This window comes from Macrosteles quadrilineatus, unplaced genomic scaffold (genome assembly GCF_028750875.1).
Source record: "Macrosteles quadrilineatus isolate MER2022 unplaced genomic scaffold, UCM_ALF_1.0 Scaffold_9__3_contigs__length_116548681, whole genome shotgun sequence".
Lineage (NCBI taxonomy): Eukaryota > Metazoa > Arthropoda > Insecta > Hemiptera > Cicadellidae > Macrosteles > Macrosteles quadrilineatus.
In genome coordinates this window covers 30,576,927-30,599,295 of record NW_026542602.1, presented here as the reverse complement: position 1 = coordinate 30,599,295, position 22,369 = coordinate 30,576,927, and the positions used below count along the sequence as shown (strand labels likewise).

The following is a 22,369-nucleotide window of genomic DNA, read 5'->3' as shown; positions in this document are numbered from 1 at the left end:
TGAGAAAGTACCTAATCGGGATGCAAGTCATGTTATGTTATGTTGGTACACCAGAGTCTGGCTAATCCACCTGTCAAAGAGAACATGTTACTGTATTTAAATTAAAAACAAAGCTATGTATTCTGAAATACTAACCAAGGTGTACATCCTATTAGGAAACCGAGAAATCTAGGAACTGCACTTTAATTTTTATGAACAGGCAAAAGTCTGTGAATTGTGTGTGAATTTAATGTGGAATAGTTTGATTTGATACAATCACCAATAGCCTGTGGTCGAGTGGCCATTCATTAACGGTGTTTAGTTGATATTATTTTAAGGTCATTGTTTAGTATCAAGAGCGTGATTGTAGGAGATGATCATTGATCACAGGTGTTGCTGCGATCATGGTAAATAAACACGTATATTTCCGCAATCATGGAAGACGGTGTAGCCCTGATTATTTCACCATGATGGTGGGAAATGATCTCGTTGTTGTTGTCTTTTTTGCGGAAGATGACCACAGTGTTGGCGTGATTGTGGGAGTAATTTAAAATAAAAAAGAAGCAAACAAAAACGCTGTATTAGTGTTTTAATGCAATTTTACTGCATTTTTGGCTAATCCAAACAATTTTTTTACCCTTTGAGTGCTGCAGCATCTCTCATAGTGACGCAATGTGCTTACGCATAAATTGTGCGCATAAAGTAATATATAAATAATATATTTTATGTATTACTCAAACACCAAACAACATATTGAAAAAATGTGAAAAAAATTTGGTTTAAATTTATTTTGAAATTTTTTTACGTCTTATCATTTCATAAAGAATTTATTCATGCTCAAAATAAAATAAATTACATGGATACATCTAAAATTGTGTTTTATATGACATTTGATATAAAATACTGCATTTTCCTTTGAAATTAGCTCGGCAATTTATGCATAAGAAATAGGCATGACACAGCGGCACTCAATGGGTTAGTCCAAACAGAGTCCAGTGCCAATTAGTTCTGATTAGCAGGACTCTGGTTTACTGTCATACACAAGGATGAGATCAGATGCCAAATCCTAAAAATTCCTGTAAAATTTTACTACAAATAATTGTGATTTAAATGCAATAATCCCATAAATGATTAGAAAAACTCTCCTTAACACATACGTTACAGACTTGCATGGGGCTAAAGTAGTTATTACCATTCTCAGAGTGAAAAATGATCAGCTGGAGTTGAAGAGATCAGTTGTAAATTTGTTACGTTATTAAACTTTGTCAGCTGTTTGTAGAAGAAAACAGTTCTGAGTAAATACAATAAAATAATAGTAAGTAAAAATATACAGCCACCATCAGTTACACATACACATGACCAACACTACGAGAGACATATTTGTTAACTGTGTACTGTGTAGGAAGGACTACAAGCGACTAAGTCAGTTGCGTGAACAGTTCCCTGGGGTGCCCATGATGGCTCTGACAGCCACAGCCACTCTCAGAGTCAGGAAGGACATCCTCCACCAGTTACACATGACTAATACCAAGTGGTCAGTATCAGGACTAGATAAACCCATACAAATTAAAATATACTTTTTTTGTGTTTGTCGGTCAGTCAGTGGCTCTCTAAGCAATTTACACTGCCTACTCTGTGGCAGCTATAGCACTGATACAGATAAAAATCTTTTCCCTGTATTCACTAAATGTTTCACAATGTCTTATACTTTTTAAACCTGGCCTAACTGAACGCTTGAATTCAGTTTTGCATGATACTGCACAAATTTTCTCCTGAGTGAGTTGTACATACATTGTGTAAACTTACCGAGGCTGTGTATTACAGGTTTGTCTGCAGCTTTGACAGACCTAACCTTGCCTACAGTGTCCGCTACAAGACCAAGAACACTCTGGAAGAGATTATTTCCTTCATCAAAAAACAATACCTAAGGAAATCCGGGATCGTGTATGGTTTCTCTCGTAAGGTTGGTGTCAACTCTTATCCGACAGTTATATCTGATCCTCTTTAATATAGAATATTCAATGTTTCCAGTTACAACCAACTTAAATACTTTATAAATGTATACAAATTTATTTTTAGAGCATCTTCTTGCTACGAAAATATTAATATTATGGAAGATCACTACTAGGTCAAAATTACAACACATTTTCTTCAGTGTTTTTCATCCCATCCTTCATAATTGGATCATCCAATTTAGAGGATGTGTCATAGAAGAGTTGTATAAGTATTTTCAAATTTAGTTTTTTGTAGTTTAGCTGTCAATTGTTGTAATTGTGTTAGTAAAATGAAGTATGGATTTTTTACTAGATTTAAGTTCCAAAGTTATATTGAGGATGAAAAAATTAATTATCTGCCAGGAGTCTGTGAGGCAAGATTGACCACAAATGGAAGAAAACCAGGACTGTAATTGAGAAAATATGTTTTATAAATGAAGTAATTTTTGTGTGACATAGGATGTGTTTTCCCCCTCATAGTTTTCTTTTTATTACTCTAAGATATCTTAAGAAAACTACATTAAATGTTCAACATGTTTTAGTGTTACATTAGTTATACACATGTCCCCTGGCTTGTACTATACCAGTTTGTATGTCATGTAGGAGTGTGAGACGACGGCTCGTGCTCTTCAGGCCGCTGGTATACAGGCAGATTGTTATCACGCTGGGCTCAGCGACAAGCAAAGAGCTAAAGTACAGACTGACTGGGTACTCAATAAGATTAAGGTAAATTTGTACAATATGCATTTGTTGATACATCTCCTTTTGTTGTGCTGATTACTAGTTTAAGGTTGTCCAGTGTGTTCCTATTTGGGTTTGTCATGGGAAGTTGCAGGTCTGTGTTTATATAAATAACTTCTTGATCAACATTGTATGTGTAAAAGTATAAGTAAAGAACTGTTTAAGGGTTATTAGACATATTGTTATGTACTTTCAGTGTGTTTATGTGTGTTATACTTAGTGTAGTTTATTTAATGACAAACCATGTGGCTGATCAAGGAGATGTTCATAGGGATACACCTTAACATCATCCTATTCTACTTCCAGCATGTCGTTGGATACAAATAATTTTTATTTATTACGGTAAACCACTTTTTAACTGCTCCCCGCTAAACTGAAACCACTTTGAAATAGCCTGTTGGATCTAACTATCAAAGATTCAAAGATTTATTTCAACAAGAAACAAGATTGCACACTTGTACAGTTGACGTCAAGATACTAAGACTAATAAATTAACAAGAGTGAATATATATCTAAAGATCAACAATGCCATCTATAAACAAGGTAACAAGGTGTAAACATAACAGAGCAAGACTAGTCAATGTCAATAATTAATTACTAAAACTTAAATTAATTCTGGAACATTTAAAATATTCTTCCAAGCTATAAAATGGGTTTTCAAGCAGCCAGGCCATTAGACTAGATTTAAAGGACTTCATGCTAACATGGTGTGACTCAAGAGGTAGCCTGTTAAACAATTTAATTCCAAGATAAGAAAAGGATTCTTGTGTTTTTGCAAGCTCTGCTAAATGAAAAAATAGGTGATCCAAAATGGCCTGACTTAGTTACCACAGACTACTTGGTTTGAGTAGTGATAAAAGACAGAAAAGTACAGTGAGAGTGTAAGTCACACAGACAAGCTAGTCCCAAACCAGCAATGTGTGGCTTATCAGCTCAATATTTCTACCATGTGTCTAATGTTGTAGGTAGTGGTGGCTACCATAGCGTTTGTATGGGTATAGATAGACAAGCCAGATGTGAGGTTTGTGGTCCACTGCACCATGGCCAAGAGTATAGAGGGCTACTACCAGGAGGCGGGGCGAGCTGGCCGAGATGGAGACACAGCTGTCTGTATACTGTACTACAGTGTGTCTAATGTTGTAGGTAGTGGTGGCTACCATAGCGTTTGTATGGGTATAGACAAGCCAGACGTGAGGTTTGTGGTCCACTGCACCATGGCCAAGAGTATAGAGGGCTACTACCAGGAGGCGGGGCGAGCTGGCCGAGATGGAGACACAGCTGTTTGTATACTGAACTACAGTGTGTCTAATGTTGTAGGTAGTGGTGGCTACCTTAGCGTTTGGTATGGGTATAGACAAGCCAGATGTGAGGTTTGTGGTCCACTACACCATGGCCAAGAGTATAGAGGGCTACTACCAGGAGGCGGGGCGAGCTGGCCGAGATGGAGACACAGCTGTTTGTATACTGTACTACAGTGTGTCTAATGTTGTAGGTAGTGGTGGCTACCTTAGCGTTTGTATGGGTATAGACAAGCCAGATGTGAGGTTTGTGGTCCACTACACCATGGCTAAGAGTATAGAGGGCTACTACCAGGAGGCGGGGCGAGCTGGCCGAGATGGAGACTCAGCTGTCTGTATACTGTACTACAGTGTGTCTAATGTTGTAGGTAGTGGTGGCTACCTTAGCGTTTGGTATGGGTATAGACAAGCCAGACGTGAGGTTTGTGGTCCACTGCACCATGGCCAAGAGTATAGAGGGCTACTACCAGGAGGCGGGGCGAGCTGGCCGAGATGGAGACACAGCTGTTTGTATACTGAACTACAGTGTGTCTAATGTTGTAGGTAGTGGTGGCTACCTTAGCGTTTGGTATGGGTATAGACAAGCCAGACGTGAGGTTTGTGGTCCACTACACCATGGCCAAGAGTATAGAGGGCTACTACCAGGAGGCGGGGCGAGCTGGCCGAGATTGAGACACAGCTGTCTGTATACTGAACTACAGTGTGTCTAATGTTGTAGGTAGTGGTGGCTACCATAGCGTTTGGTATGGGTATAGACAAGCCAGACGTGAGGTTTGTGGTCCACTACACCATGGCCAAGAGTATAGAGGGCTACTACCAGGAGGCGGGGCGAGCTGGCCGAGATGGAGACACAGCTGTCTGTATACTGTACTACAGTGTGTCTAATGTTGTAGGTAGTGGTGGCTACCATAGCGTTTGGTATGGGTATAGACAAGCCAGACGTGAGGTTTGTGGTCCACTACACCATGGCCAAGAGTATAGAGGGCTACTACCAGGAGGCGGGGCGAGCTGGCCGAGATTGAGACTCAGCTGTCTGTATACTGAACTACAGTGTGTCTAATGTTGTAGGTAGTGGTGGCTACCATAGCGTTTGGTATGGGTATAGACAAGCCAGACGTGAGGTTTGTGGTCCACTACACCATGGCCAAGAGTATAGAGGGCTACTACCAGGAGGCGGGGCGAGCTGGCCGAGATGGAGACACAGCTGTCTGTATACTGTACTACAGTGTGTCTAATGTTGTAGGTAGTGGTGGCTACCTTAGCGTTTGGTATGGGTATAGACAAGCCAGACGTGAGGTTTGTGGTCCACTACACCATGGCCAAGAGTATAGAGGGCTACTACCAGGAGGCGGGGCGAGCTGGCCGAGATGGAGACACAGCTGTCTGTATACTGTACTACAGTGTGTCTAATGTTGTAGGTAGTGGTGGCTACCATAGCGTTTGGTATGGGTATAGACAAGCCAGACGTGAGGTTTGTGGTCCACTACACCATGGCCAAGAGTATAGAGGGCTACTACCAGGAGGCGGGGCGAGCTGGCCGAGATTGAGACTCAGCTGTCTGTATACTGAACTACAGTGTGTCTAATGTTGTAGGTAGTGGTGGCTACCATAGCGTTTGGTATGGGTATAGACAAGCCAGACGTGAGGTTTGTGGTCCACTACACCATGGCCAAGAGTATAGAGGGCTACTACCAGGAGGCAGGGCGAGCTGGCCGAGATGGAGACACAGCTGTCTGTATACTGTACTACAGTGTGGCGGACGTGTGCAAGCTGCGTAAAATGATAGATAGTGAGTCATCAAACCTTAATGTCAAGCTTGGATAATATAGGCACTCCATAATGAAAAGTAAATTAACAAAATAATATAATTGTAATCTGAAACCTTGTCTATCGGCACGAGACCTTAATCTGCAATCCAACAGTAGCTAAAATACAGCTGCCCATTAAGGAGTGGATTTTGTTAAATTGTTTTCTCATCTATGCGTTTCCTACGATTCCGAGTGGGGACAGGTTCCAAATCAGTCGTACTCGTGTGGCTGAGGGACTGAAAGTCAGGAATTGAGTCATACAGTAAAACAGTTGCCTTTTACATTCATTACTTGGTGTGTTAGCTCGATCCACAACCAAAATGAAGCAGCCCTTACTTACAGTAGATTATAGAGCTAAATTTGATTTTACAACAACATAATTTATTTTTTTACACTTGTTTTTAATTGAATCTAAACCTTTTGCTTTATTGGTACATACATTTGACCATTGACAGAAATAGACATTTCATCCTCAAGTTTAAGTTACTGTTTGGAATCTAAATGAAGCCACAGGAGTGTGCTGATGTTACTGTAAGTCAAATACACCAACTTATTGACCGACTTAACTCATGAATAGGACAAAAAGCTTTGGCAACTTTTATGCCACATCAACCGTCTATCTCAGTAACAAAAAAAGAGAAAATTTAACTTTAGACTGTAGCACACTCTAAGAGTGGCACATTCAACTATGTTCTTACTTCTTTTTTAGTAAAAAAAGCTACAGCTAGTCCATATAGATGGGATGTCTACTATGGCATCTAAAAGTAAATGGTACCATCAATTAACAATTTTGAAAGTGTGTTTTTGAAATTTGTAAAATCTTTAACGGGGTTTCAAGCTACCGAAAACCACTTTTAGCTCATCAGTAGGAGGTTTAACATCATGTTATGGAGTAAACTTTTGCTGTAAACTTAGTCTGTAATATTTTGACAGTGGACTCTGAAGGAACGAAGTCCTCGAAGGACACTCACAGAGACAATCTACGACGAATGGTAGAGTACTGCGAGAACAAGAGCGACTGTCGGAGAACTATTCAGCTGCACTACTTTGGAGAGAACTTCAAAGGTCGCTGTCCGAACAATCCATTACTCGCCTGCGACAACTGTCTCTGCCAGGTCTCAATTATTCATGTTTTTAGGTCTATTTACAGAATCTTACTAATATTATAAATCTGAAAGTTTGTGAGTTTGTGTGTGTTGCTCAATCACGCATAAACTACTGGACGGATTGGGCTGAAATTTGGCATGATGATAGCTCACATTCCCAATTACCATTAGGCATGTTCTTATCTCAAAAATCCTTTCGGGCTCCGCCCCAGTGGCTCTTTAGTTCCCCATGTTAACCGTATGAGTTTTCATATTTAAAGGGAATTAAAGAATTTAGTCAGCTGTTTCAACTTTACACGTTGGTTCTATAATATACAATCTATATATTAATTTGAAACTGTTTTTCTTTGTGACAGCTATTTTGAGAGAACGGCTGGGCGTAGAAACTCGGTAGAGGTGTCTAAAGAAAGGTCCTGGTCTGTAGATGAGCCATCAAAAGAGAAACAAGGAGAATTCCCTCGGGGCTCTGCCCCAGTGGCCTTTAAATTCACATACCATGTTATTCTTATGGAGGAAAACGAGGTTTTTGTCACAGCTAATGTGAGAGAACGGCTGGGCATAGAAACTTGGTAGGGGTGTCTAAAGAAAGGTATTGGTCTGTAGGTGAGCCCTCAAAAGAGAAACGAGGTAAATTTCCTTGGGGCTCTGCCCCAGAGGCCTTTAAAGTTCACTCTGCAATGTTGTTTACATTTCGACCATATGGATAATTTTACACAACTTTTAATGAACCAGCTGTTAATATTAAAATTGTATTCAAAGGTCTACTTATTACTATTATTTATGATTTTAAATGGATTCTCTACTGCATGGCAAGTTTTTTATAGTTTCACCAGAATGATGAATTTATGATACGTTTTAAATGTTTTGTTCAAAAATCAATGCTTTATTGCTCTAGAAAATTTTGGGTTTAAAATTGTGTCATAGATGAGTACGTTGAGGATGAGAGCTGTGTTCAAGTTTTGGAATAGACTAACTACGGAGTCTATGGTTTTGGTAAAGTAGGTGAACTAATGTCAATTCAGGTATTTAAAAAAAATGTGTACACAGTTTTTACTTTGATGTACACATGTAGTGAGGTCGAACAACGCATCTAAACCTCACTACATACAAAACATTCGGAAACACAACAGTGTCATCACATCTCATCGCATATGCATAATTTGTTACCATTTAAAATTGATTATTCTCTACATGGCATGCTTTTTAGTTTGAACAAAATGACAAATTTATGATATGTTTTAAATTTGTTGTTCAGAAATCTATGCTTTATATCAGAAATCAGTTGGACATATCAATTTTAAAGGAACAGATTACTATCCCTTATCGGGTTAGCTTATATTTATTGTAGAGGTTTTTTTTTTTTTTTTTTTTTTTCGTCATCAAGATGGCGCCTACTAGATGTGGCTCGGCTGATTGCAAAAGAAATATTACGAAGAACAGTAAATGTATCAAGTGTTTTGGATATTGTCTGTCGTGGTTTCACATTTCGTGTGCCGGTCTATCAAACGAAGAGTTAAATATTTTTAAGGAGTTAGGAGATAAGGCTTTTTTCAAGTGTGAAACGTGCCGGTCGTCATCTGAAGCGATGCCGCCGCCGTCGTCTGCTCCCTGCTCAGCAAGTTCTGTGAAAAATGACGACGAATGTGATGTACCATATTCTGATGACTCATTTCAATCCCTCTCGGATAAAGTGTGCAATTTAATTATCACGCAAAACAAGATGAGTGAGCAAATTATGTTTTTACTCTGTGAAAATGACAAGCTGAAGAACGGACTGAAACACCAGTCTGAAATCATTGGTGATATCGTTTTTGACAAGTCTACTAATAACACGTATGCTAGCAAACTAAAATCACAGAATTTAAAGAGAGGTGAAGGTAGTATTCAAAATCTAACTTCCTTAAATTGTAATCTTATCGATAAGGATATTCTTAAACCTAACCCTAGTATGCTTGACAGTAATGAAAATGTCAACAACAACAACAACAACAACGTTGAACAGACAGCTAGTAACAAATCTGTTGTTAGTGGTCATAGAGTAAAAGAGTCGACTATGACGAGCTCGTTGCTTCGAAACCCAGAAGGCCGACCGGCTACATCCAAGTCTGAATCTGCAGCAGCGGAGTCAAATAGGAGTGAGATGGCAGCTGAATCCGATTCGTTCCAGACAGTCTCCTATCGGAAGCGAAATATGCGTCGTGACTTTCAACAACATCAACAGAAAAGTCAGAATAATGCAGGCCGTGGCGTTGGGAATGTCAGTTACAGACAAAATCAAAACAATAACAAACCTAAATTTATTACTGGAAGTTTAAGTGCAGCTGATGGCGATAGGCTTAAAACTGCCGAAAAGAAGTCGTTCCTGTTTGTATCTAGGCTATCACCGGACACTGACTCTAAGGATTTGGAATCTTTCCTATTAGAAAAATTTAGCAATGAATCGTTTAAAGTAGAATCACTAAATTCTAAGTACCCGGAGGAATACTGTTCATTCAAAGTCACCATTCCTTCCAGGATTGATGAAGTAGTGTATAAACCTGACTTCTGGCCGAAGGGAGTGTTTGTGAACAGGTTTGTTGTCAAGAAATCTTTAAACTTACAGGACAAACGAGTTGTACCTCCAATGTGACTGACTTTGAAAACCAGGTAAGCACAGACGTAGCCAACCCTTGTGCACATATAATTGACGTAGGCCTAGGCCTAAACAATTTTAACTTCAATACCTTGCTATGGAACTGCCGTAATCTTTGTGACAAGGTCAACTTCGTTGAAATATTTGCTAATGACGAAAACAGTGATGTTGTTTTTATTACTGAACATTGGCTTTTGGATTCTGACATAAAATCATTACATCTAGAAAACTTTACACTATGTTCAAGCTTTAGTAGGCCTCGGTTAGAAAGAGGAGGTTCAGCAATATTTATTAGGGACAACAATGCTATTAATTGGTCTCCTGCGCCTATTATTACCAGTTTAGCCTTGGTAAATGTTTTTGAAATTAGTGCTCTCTTCCTAGACAATCCGAAGATTTTATTGGTGTGCATTTATCGAATTCCAGACAAAGACAATACTGAGTTATTCTTGCTCAAATTCGAAGAACTTTTAACTGTAACAGCATCCTTGGAATGTGATGTTCTTATAGCTGGTGACTTCAACATCGATGTTAAAGATAACGTGTCTCATGTCTGTCAAGATTTTTGTAACTTAATTACAAGTTTTGGGCTCAACATTATGCTAAGAGACGAAGTAACTCGACCCAGCCTTTTAAATATGCTTGATGGTTCGTGCATTGACAATTATGTAACCAATTTGCATCCCTCGAGGTGGAAGGCTACTGTTATTCAGACTACGGCGTCTGATCACTACATCGTAAGTTCGTCTATGTGTTTGGACTTGGCTCCTGCTTCCACACAGTCACATCCTCCGAGGTCCATGGGTGCGTCACAGTCTAGGCGCAGGGTGTCAGACGATAACGCTGGTGTTTTTTGTAATCATATCAAGGATACAAACTGGAATGAAATCTACAGCGCAGATGATGTAAATACTAAGATATTGTTATTTCTTAATCTAGTCATTATTTTTGTAAATTGTTGTTTTCCTTACGTTAGGCCAAGATCTGCTAAACCACGCAAACACATTGGTAATTGGTATACTGGTGAACTTGGGAAGTTAAAAGAAGAATGTTTAAATTATTTTTATCTAAGTAAAGATACTGGTTGTGAAGCTTTTAAGGTTAGGTACAAGTTATTAACAAAGGTCTATAATAAGAAAGTAAAGGAAGCTAAGTTATTGTTCAATAACTCATGTATTTCTAATGCCTGCAACAAGCCCAGGGTAATGTGGAATATTATTAGAAAAAATATCTCAACAAATGAGCGCCCAGTTGTTATATTACCAGATGTTGATTCACCTTTAAACTCAGAAAATTTTAACTCTTTTTTTGTAAGTAGTATTAATGATATTGTTGATAACATTCCTGTTAGTTTAACCAGTGCCGATGAGTATATGTCTAGTGTTCCTTTGTGTAATGTTAAATTTGAATTTTGTGAGGTATCAGTAGAATGTGTACATAAAGCTATTTTGTCTTTAAGCAGCAGCAGCAGTCTTGATATTTTTGGTTTAAGTTCTCAGATTCTAAAGTTTGGTAGTGATTATTTATGTGAAGTCATTGCACACATCATTAACTCCTGTATTACGGGAAAAACTTTCCCAGACAAACTTAAAATTTCTAAGATAATTCCAATATTTAAAAAAGGTAATAGATTGGATGTTAGCAATTATAGGCCTGTGGCCTTGGTGCCCACTCTGTCGAAGGTCATTGAGAGGGTGCTTTCATGGCAAATAGTTAACTTTCTGGATTCAAACGGTTTGCTTTCGTGTGCGCAATTTGGTTTCCGCAAGCACCGATCCACGACGGAGGCGGTCTTAAATTACATTCAGGACACTCTAGAGGCCATGGAAAGAAAACAAGGTGTTTGCTCAAAATTTTTTGATCTCTCAAGGGCCTTCGACACTGTGTCTCACAGTGTTTTACTAGGCAAACTAAAGTCATTTGGTTTTTGTGATAATGCCGTGTCTTTGATTGAGTCATATCTGAGCAACAGATTCCAGGCTGTTTATTTCCAGGATTCACTGTCAGAGCTTAAACACACTCCCCACGGAGTGCCACAAGGGTCCATTTTAGGCCCCCTACTCTTCATTATTTATGTTAATGACTTACCTTTTAATGTCCAAAGTAATGATGTTTCATGTTTTATGTATGCAGACGACGTGTGTTTGAATATCAAGTCTACTAAGTGTATGCAGGACAGTGTAATTTCTGAGTCTGTTAAAACAATGTCCGACTGGTGTAAGGCCAATAAGCTGTCTCTTAACGTAAAGAAAACTCAAAATCTGGAAATGACCTATGGTAACTCTAAGAATTCTCAAACTCCAGTCAAATTCTTAGGTGTGATGATACAGAGCAACCTAAAATGGTTTTCCCATATTGATTTTATCGCTCCAAAACTCTCCAAAGGAATTTTTATTTTAAGAAATTTAAAATCAATTGTTTCTCCAGATGTATTGTTAACTGTGTATTTTAGTTATGTTCATTGTCATTTAGTATATAGTGCCATTCTCTGGGCTAATTGTAGCCATGCCAACATCTTGTTTGTTTTACAAAAAAGAGCCATTAGACTGTTAAGTAATGCTCCACCACGTAGTCATTGTAAGCCTATATTTAAGAAATTGTCTGTGATGCCCTTAACCTGTATTTATATTTTTCAATGTCTGTTATATGTTAAAAACAACTGTGATATTTTACTTTGTAATAAGGATGTGCACAAGTATGCCACAAGGAATTGTAATAATTTAAGAATAGATCAGTGCCTTTATGCCACCACTCAAGCTAGCTTCAAATATACCGCTACCAAATTGTACAACAAGTTACCAGTTAAAGTTAAAAAGTTACCATTAAATGTTTTTAAAGTAGCCATCAAGAGAATTCTTCTAAAAAACTGTTTTTATAAAATAGAAGATTATTTTGCATCAACCTTAGATTAGTTTTAAGTTGTATTATATTGTTGACGCAGCCTATACACTATTGTACTTTTCACAATTTGTGTCTATGGAATAAAGATGATTTGATTTGATTTGATTTTGATTTGAACTTGCCTTTATAGTCTACTTTCAATTATTATCATTTGTAGATGTATGTAATCATTTGTACATTGAGGATGTGAGCTGTGTTCCAAGTTTTGGAATAGACTAGGCACGGAGTAGGTTTAATCCATGGTTTGGTGCAGTAGGTGAATTAATGGCTGTTTAGGTATTAAAAAAGGGGAAATACGTTTAATCAGTCTAATTTTACAGTTTATTTTCATCACATCTCATCGCATTTGCATAATTTGTTACCAATGCTGGACTAGGTTATGGATTTGGTTCCGCAAATGTTCAAGATTTGTGATAAAATTTCCTACAATTATGGTTCATTCCAATCCACGAAATACATGCACAGCTTTATGTGATCTATATGGCCAAGGCAAAACTACCCCATAAGTTAATGAATTATCAAGTAAGAACAGGATAAATACATGGGTCGATGTGGCAAGAGAAGGATTTAAAATTGCTGAGATCGAAGTAAGAATGTTACTGCTTTCTGGAGAATCAGATATTTTTATCATAAAAAGATGAAGATTTACTTATAAATCCGGATACAATCTGAATGATTTTCCTAAAGCAGATGGAATTAGTGGTTAGTAATAAATATTGACTCTTTCTGTAACATGATAGACTAATTATATGAACTCATTCTCCCATATAGTGAAAGTGGCTTTGGTATGAAACAAACTCATGAACAAACAATTATAAGACTCCTAAAAAACCTTTTGGGCAACCTAAAGCCGATAAAAAGAAAGGAAGGAAATATTGTGTTAAACGAATTTATCAATCACGTTTTTTAGGGAACACAATCGTCATACTTATTATTGCTTATCCTCCCTTCATATAACTAAGATTTTAATGACTTCACTCTATCCAACGCAGTTAGCTGAATTTACATAAAACCTCAAGATTAACCGTCGATTTCGACGGGGTTCCACTAGTAGCATTAAAAAGAGAACTGCATAGAATAGCATAGAAAAGAGCACAATGAAAACTGTCAAAGTAGTATTGTTTACAGTTTGGTTTGTGTTTTTAATTTAATGAATAATTTATGATATTGTGCGAATGTTTGATAATTTATTTTTTTCTATTGTTTAGGTGCAGTGGTAGAAAATTATGGCAATGTTAGATGTGTTATACTATACTGTAGTGTAACTTGAATTAAAAACATCTTCAAGACATTTAAAAATAATTTATTTACTTCCAAAATTATAAACCTTGATACACTGACATCTTTTTCTTTAAATTAACTTTTATTAAGATCATTCTCTGATCAAATTTGATTTTTAACATTTACTTTTCTTTACACAATTTTGGATATTTCTTGAATTTGAATTATTATTTAGTTTCATGAGCCCTAAAAAAAATACAATAACATTAGAATTCTAGAATTAATACTGAATTGAGCTGAAAAGGAGCAGATGAGACATACATGAAAATAAAAAGGTTAAGACTATTAAAAATTCGAACAAACTTACCCAAATTGGGGTACCAGAGACTAAGATGGTTAATCACAAGTGAACTGATCTACAGTAATACCAAACTAAACCCGACTGAGGAAGAGCCTTGCAGCACGTGCTGTCTTATATACCTCCCCCTCCCCCAATGACGTCTCATCTACTTTACAAGAATTATTCTGAATGGACTTGTAACGTTTTGTTATTTGAGCAGAGTTGCAAATTATTTCTTTAATAATAACACAAAATTCAAATTTTATTTCAATACATAAACAAAAAATATTAACCTAATCAAAAAATGCTACAATACTATACCGTAAAATTATGAACCAAATTTTATTAAACTGTGTCCTCAACCCATTGCAAACGCAAAGCTTGAGTATTCCAAACAAAAGTTGCTAAGATGTATAGCACTTATTTCAAGGGATGATTTTGTTTGACTGTTTGTCAGGCTACAAATGTGTTTTATTAGAACTATAACAGTATTGCATTTAAGCCAAAATTTCTAATGGGTTTATTCATAATGAAGTTTTTTGTTTTATAGTTCACAAAATGTGAGGATGTGACAGATGTGTGTAGAGCTATTGAGGTGATGGTGGCTCAGATCTGTAACAAGTCTTTGTTGTTACAGGAGAGTTACAGAGTGGAGGATGTGACAGAAGTGTGCAGAGCCATTGTGATGATGGTGGCTCAGATCTGTAACAAGTCTTTGTTGTTACAGGAGAGTTACAGAGTGGAGGATGTGACAGAAGTGTGCACAGCCATTGTGATGATGGTGGCTCAGATCTGTAACAAGTCTTTGTTGTTACAGGAGAGTTACAGAGTGGAGGATGTGACAGAAGTGTGCAGAGCCATTGTGATGATGGTGGCTTAGATCTGTAACAAGTCTTTGTTGTTACAGGAGAGTTACAGAGTGGAGGATGTGACAGAAGTGTGCACAGCCATTGTGATGATGGTGGCTCAGATCTGTAGCAAGTCTTTGTTGTTACAGGAGAGTTACAGAGTGGAGGATGTGACAGAAGAGTGCAGAGTCATTGTGATGATGGTGGCTCAGATCTGTAACAAGTCTTTGTTGTTGCAGGAGAGTTACAGAGTGGAGGATGTGACAGAAGTGTGCAGAGCCATTGTGGTGTTTGTGGCTCAGATCTGTATCAAGTCTTTGTTGTTACAGGAGAGTTACAGAGTGGAGGATGTGACAGAAGTGTGTCAATCCATTGTGATGATGGTGGCTCAGATCTGTAACAAGTCTTTGTCTTTACAGGAGAGTTACAGAGTGGAGGATGTGACAGAAGTGTGCAGAGCCATTGTGGTGTTGGTGGCTCAGATCTGTAACAAGTCTTTGTTGTTACAGGAGAGTTACAGAGTGGAGGATGTGACAGAAGTGTGCAGAGCCATTGTGCTGATGGTGAATCAGATCTGTAACAAGTCTTTGTTGTTACAGGAGAGTTACAGAGTGGAGGATGTGACAGAAGTGTGCACAGCCATTGTGGTGTTTGTGGCTCAGATCTGTATCAAGTCTTTGTTGTTACAGGAGAGTTACAGAGTGGAGGATGTGACAGAAGTGTGTCAATCCATTGTGATGATGGTGGCTCAGATCTGTAACAAGTCTTTGTCTTTACAGGAGAGTTACAGAGTGGAGGATGTGACAGAAGTGTGCAGAGCCATTGTGGTGTTGGTGGCTCAGATCTGTAACAAGTCTTTGTTGTTACAGGAGAGTTACAGAGTGGAGGATGTGACAGAAGTGTGCAGAGCCATTGTGCTGATGGTGAATCAGATCTGTAACAAGTCTTTGTTGTTACAGGAGAGTTACAGAGTGGAGGATGTGACAGAAGTGTGCAGAGCCATTGTGATGATGGTGGCTCAGATCTGTAACAAGTCTTTGTTGTTACAGGAGAGTTACAGAGTGGAGGATGTGACAGAAGTGTGCAGAGCCATTGTGATGATGGTGGCTCAGATCTGTAACAAGTCTTTGTTGTTACAGGAGAGTTACAGAGTGGAGGATGTGACAGAAGTGTGCAGAGCCATTGTGCTGATGGTGAATCAGATCTGTAACAAGTCTTTGTTGTTACAGGAGAGTTACAGAGTGGAGGATGTGACAGAAGTGTGCAGAGCCATTGTGATGATGGTGGCTCAGATCTGTAACAAGTCTTTGTTGTTACAGGAGAGTTACAGAGTGGAGGATGTGACAGAAGTGTGCAGAGCCATTGTGATGATGGTGGCTCAGATCTGTAACAAGTCTTTGTTGTTACAGGAGAGTTACAGAGTGGAGGATGTGACAGAAGTGTGCAGAGCCATTGTGATGATGGTGGCTCAGATCTGTAACAAGTCTTTGTTGTTACAGGAGAGTTACAGAGTGGAGGATGTGACAGAAGTGTGCAGAGCCATTGTGATGATGGTGGCTCAGATCTGTAACAAGTCTCAGTGGGATAACTTCACCATCAATCACCTGGTGGATGTCTGTAAGGGCAGTCGTTGCAAGAAGGTGGTGGATAATGGTAAGTGTAAGGTAGAGATTGTATAAAAATTATCAGCTTTTTTACAGAATAAAATGTCTTTTATCCCGTTGTGCTCACTTCAGCAGTTGTTTGCGTATCCGAATCAATTTGAAAATCTTTTAACACTTTTGATTTGACAAAAATTTTGATAACTGGATTTCTACCCAAATTTGGGGTATTTTACAAAAAATAAACCGAGTAAAGCTGAGCTATTACTATCTTAATTAGAAAACGCGTCTGCAAAGATTTCGAAAGATAAAATCACGCTTTCGCCGCCATTGCGAAGGACGATTAAGATTTTACGTGACCGCGGGAGACGAAAATTAGGTCTACAAGACTGAAGAAGATATTAATTATTTGCAAAAAAAATTACATTACGGGAGACCATGATCTTGTCTAACCAACCACAAAAATTATTCATGATTTTGCCGCTACTACGGAAAACTATGACGATGTTTCCATGACTGCGGGAGACGATGATAATGTCCACAAAACTGTAAAAGATGTTGCCTTAATCGCGGAAAAGGATGACGAGTTTCCATGACCGTGAGAGACAATGATCATTTCTGCAAGACTGCGGAAGGTTTTCAAGATTTTAACGCAATCACTAAAACAATGCCGGGAGACAATGTAGAAAGACCACGAGAGCAGACATGACAACGAACAATATTTTCTGGGTAAAATCAGTTCTTTTGACCAGTGAAATGTATTTTATTGTATTTTACAGGTAGTAGCTCGTGGTCATCTAAGCTGAGAGCTGTTTTATGTTTTAGGACATGACACCTTGGATGCGTTTGGCAGTCTCAGTGTTTGGGACAAGGTAGATATCTGCAGACTGATCAACAAGCTGGTGATGGACAGAGTGTTGGAGGAGTACCATGTCACCAAGTATGACAACACCAACTCCTACATCAGACTGGGCCCGAGAGCTGAGAGCCTTGCTAACGGCCGAGACAAGGTATTTACTCTCATACTATTGTAATAGATATATGATAGGTAATTCTTCCATAGTGTATCTATACATTGGAATCCCAGTATATATTTTGGCACAAATTGAATTTAAAGTACGGTAAGTAGTTTTGAATAAAACAAAAACTTTTAGGACTAAATGAAATAGATTCGGTAGAAATTATTTCTTTTAAGACAATAACCAAATAATCTGAAATTGGTCGTTGCAAAGGCAAGATTGCATGCATGTTCCTAGTTGTAACATTAAGCCTGTAGTATATTTAGGTCACTGAGGTGAACCTTATTTCCTGCAAACTATCAGGATGAGTAAGCAGTGCCTACTTTTAGCACACTAAAGAACGATAGTCTAGTTCATTAGGCTATTCTTTCACTTACTTTATTTTTTATTGCATTATTCCATTGCTTGGTTGACCAGACCCCATTCAGACATAAATACGGTGCTTTTTGAAAGGAGAGTTGCAACTGACAATCTCTGTGTAATAGACAGTGGTAGTGTGCGTGTGATGTGTTATTATTTTTTCCTACAGTTACCTAACAATGTACATGTTCTCTCACTGATTTGAGAAAGCAAAGTGGCCAATTCGCTCATCAGTGAGACAATGTTAACATTGTCTCACTCTAATTACTTTGTCTCACTCCAGATTTGCAACGTGAAGGCACGAAATAGTGAGCGCGTAACATGCAGACAAGGTTGTATGCGCGCGAAATACGTTGGCAGCACTGGCTGTAAATCAGCTGGTCAGCTATTGTACTGTTGTATTTGTCATCACATTAAATGTCATATTAAAAGTTCACTTCTGTGTAAAAAAATGTTATGTTTCTTTACCAATTTATTTGTTTTATGGGAACTGTAGGAAAAATATAATGTGCAACTCGAGTGCAAAGTGCAATTGCTCACTAGTTGCACAAATAACTATAAAACTAATATATCATTATTTGACTGTTTATCCAGAGACTGATCCTCAGGACATATTGCAGGTGAAAGAGTGGTTATTTATTTTATTTGCCAATGAGTGAATGCTTGCAGGTTGAGTTCTCCATACGCAAGCTTGCCAGGAAGAGTTCAGTTGTGAACCCAGCGGAGGGCAATGAGGCTATGAGTGAGATGGATGCGATACATGAGCAGTGCTTCAGTGAGCTGATGGATGTCGTAACGGCCATCGCAGAGGTCAGCGGAGTCAACACAAACACCATCATGAACATACAGGTACAGGCATCATGTACATCCAACCTGAGACTGTTGGGTCATCTTCAAGAGATGACTGTGTCATTGAATTGGTAAAAACAGTGGCTGACGTTTTTGTTTTGGAAGAATTAACTCAGTTGAATAGTAGCTCGCCCGCAGATGGATTGCTGCAATACTTCCAAAAGGCCAGCTTGTATCGTCAATGGTTCAACGACACGGCTATCTTCTGACGACTATTTAACTCTCTAATTTTGTTCGTTTATTAACTCGACAACTAAAATACAACTAAAAATTGTTTTGTAAGATGTGTTATTTACTTACTTGTATACTCCCTTTAAGAATAGTCATGCTTGTAGATTAGCTGAAAACAACTTTGAGGTATGATTTGGTCTGGTTTGAACCGACTGTGTTTTGATATTTATTATTTCTTTCTCACTATTTTAATTTTATCAACATTAAGAAAGTTCCAACCAATTCAATAGATGATATACTAATTAATAAATTACTGTAACTAACTTGTCTTCAGGTATTATAACCTAAGTGTAAATTGCATCAAGCCTATGTAAAATTTACAGAAAAATAAAAGAAAAACATCCAGTTGACATCAGCATACCCAAACGTAGTCAGACTCATAAAAATGTTCCAGATTTTACCATAAGATGGGGATCTGCAATAATATTCAAAACCAATGTTGATAGTTAATGAAAGCATGGTTATTTTATTTGCCTTTTTTAATTTCAGTCTCTAAAAGGAATGTCTCTGAAATTACCTGAAACTAGAGAGGAAATGTTGAAGATTATCGGTGTGACACATGCTAACTATGAAAAATATGGCAAAGATTTGCTTAAAATCACAAGCAAATATGCGGAGGAGAGAAATAAGCTAAGTGAGTATAAGAACAATTATTGTTGTAAATTGAAGGTTGTTTTAGTTCATGAGTTTATTTCATTCGCATTCCTTAACTTTATACATTTTTGACTGCATTAATTTTAAATGCAATATTGTTAAATAGCAAATTCCAATAATGCACACCATTGGATAGAGTTAAATTTGATGTTGTTCCTGCCAACTTTTAATATTTTTAGATTATAGAAGTATCAGAATAGACCAATTTAAATTGTTAGAAAGCAGTCTTCATTAAGTGACTAAACACTATAGGTTTGGAGTTTTATTTAAAAAAAATAATAAATTAGTTTAAAACCCCTGTAGGCATAGGCCTATTTTTCCTGAGACTTCAGATATCATAGCATGATTAGCACTGGCAGCAATTTACCCTCAAGCTAACACTGTTAGGTCCTGAAGGCATCTTTCTATCTCAAACCTTCCTTGGTTGAAAGAAAATACTGTAAGTAACTGAGAAATGTTCTATTTTGTGTGTATGTTGTGAAGTTTTTTGCCAGGATATACTCTTTCCCATTCAGATAAGTTTGCTGTAAATCTGTTTAACACTTAGGCCCTTCTGCCCTATGTTGCGTCAATAACCTCTAACTGTTTTTAAGATTAATTAGATAATGAGCTGTGCTAGCTCCTCCCTAGTATACCTTTTTAAAGTAAAAACTAGGTAAAAATTAATCATGGATATTTTATAGATTTTGTCGAACCAAAGAAGAAGAGATCTTTGTCTCCTACGTCCTTCAGGCCACACAACGGCCCTTCAAAACGAAGAAAATCCTCTACAGAAGACTCTCCGGCAGGATCCTACATTGCTCCATATGCCGCCAAGATGAAGTAAGTGTCAGTCTTGAGAATTGGTAGTTTGACTTTCCATTCCTATGCTGTCACCAGTTTTTGAATCAAGCCCACCAACAAAGTGTGCTGAAACTACTAGTTTCAGTTGAATTCGTCCACCTTTTTAAGTCAAACTGATTTGACAACTTTTTGTAAGCTGTAGCATCTTTTATTTCACATCAACTATCTCAGTAACAAAAACTCAGGCAGAAAACAAAATGTAGACTGTAGCATTGGCTGTAAACAGCTCATTTCACTATGTTGTATTTGAATTAAAAATCCACATGGATGGGATGTGTAGCCTACTTCAGTACCCAACAGTTTTGTATCAGTGATAAGTGTCTGAATGATTTATTTCTATTTCACCTTCCCTTAAAATACATACAACACCACTCTATTAAAAACGCTTTTGTCAAAATTTAGAAGTTGAATTCTGCCTTTGCAGGTAGATCTTTGGGGATTTACCTGAGCTCCGCTGTAGTTTTTCTAAAGTTAAAATTTCACTTGTTCATATAATCAGTAGTTAGCAACTGTGTAGTGAAGTCAGTTCTTCCCTTTCCACAAGTCTGGCCTAGCCCGCCAGCCAGAGACAGCAGCGCTGATATATTCTGGTGTAGACACTAGCAGATTCAAACACAGTGTTTTTTTGTTCATTGAAAGTGCTAAAACAAAACCCTAGAATGTGGACCTATAATGCTGCAAATTTTGACCTTTTGAAAGAAATCATACTTTAATTTATTAATATTTAGGACCAATAGATGCAGCATTATTTGCAATGAGGTTAGAATATATAAGAATGTCTCCTTTTGAAGCCAGTGTTGAAAAGTAATTGCATTATTACCTAACTTTAATAGTTTATTTCACTACTCGTCCTGAAAGTAACCCATTTATGGCAAGATAGTGGTTTACAAGTGAGGAAAAGCAGAGCGCAAGAAATAACTATCGAGCCCCGGAATGGAAAATTAAAATAATGTTGAGTAGTGACAATACTTTCCATAACGATGAAAACAATCACACAAAGCTTCTTGGTTATTAATAATAAAACATTATTCCATAACCTAGTACTCTTTAAAACTACTCTTTAAATAGTACACTTTAAATAGTAAGTTTTACTATTTATTTTGAAGTTAGCTGTTACAGTAGACTCCCTCTTATCCGGACACCTTTTAACCGGACATCGGTTTAACCGGACTACACTCGGCGGAAATGACATAACTTTAACCGGACAATTTTTATCAGGACATCGGTTTAACCGGACTAGATCGGCAGGAAGTGGGTAGTACTGAAACGACTGTTCTCGTGGAAAGATTTGAGACCAGTGATCACGTGTCTAAATACAATTCTCTCCTAAATTTAAGTCAAATATTTGGGTTACATAACAAGTTTTTGTGGACGTCGGTTTAACCGGAAAAAACCGTTATCCGGACTGGCCTCGGTCCCGAGAAGTCCGGATTCTTAAGAGGGGGTCTACTGTAGAACATTATTTCTTGTTTCAAAAGAATACATAGATTAGTGCTCTGTTAGACTAAACGGGAAGATTGTTGGTTTCGGTTTGAGACGTGAAAAAGTCTGTTTTGTACAGGCAAAGTATTTTTTGGAACATGAAAACTAATGTTTATCACAGGCAACATCATCTTTGGAGGGATTGGAAAACTACGATTTTTGTAAAGCTCAGCTGTAGTCGAAAAAGAACTAATTTTGTATACACAGTGATGAAAAAATCTTCTTTGATCTTATTGAAACTATCATTATCATTTGAGTTTCACTAAACAGTTTTAGCAGTTATTTGTGTAAATATTTACTTTCTCCCCTATACCATAGTATATTCAGAAAAATTGTTTTCATCAACATTTTTGAGTTTGAGTGGATTGAGTGGTATACACGTTTTTTTATGTGGAAAAAAGTGGTTTTCGAAGTGATATCCGTGTGTGTGTGTGTGTGGATGTGTGTAGAGCTACAGACATC

At 37.7% G+C, this 22,369-nt stretch overlaps 1 protein-coding gene across 1 annotated transcript in view; it reads left to right on the top strand.

Moving 5' to 3' along the window:
* Positions 1-22,369, top strand: part of LOC129003114 (recQ-like DNA helicase Blm) — a 51,359-nt gene that overhangs the window by 26,478 nt on the left and 2,512 nt on the right. The window contains exons 21-30 of the mRNA XM_054431354.1: positions 1,382-1,513; positions 1,804-1,942; positions 2,577-2,699; positions 5,606-5,801; positions 6,754-6,935; positions 16,368-16,521; positions 17,295-17,479; positions 18,518-18,697; positions 19,418-19,562; positions 20,266-20,404. Of these exons, the coding sequence (XP_054287329.1) occupies positions 1,382-1,513; positions 1,804-1,942; positions 2,577-2,699; positions 5,606-5,801; positions 6,754-6,935; positions 16,368-16,521; positions 17,295-17,479; positions 18,518-18,697; positions 19,418-19,562; positions 20,266-20,404 (1,575 nt within the window). The remainder of the gene's footprint in view (positions 1-1,381; positions 1,514-1,803; positions 1,943-2,576; positions 2,700-5,605; positions 5,802-6,753; positions 6,936-16,367; positions 16,522-17,294; positions 17,480-18,517; positions 18,698-19,417; positions 19,563-20,265; positions 20,405-22,369) is intronic.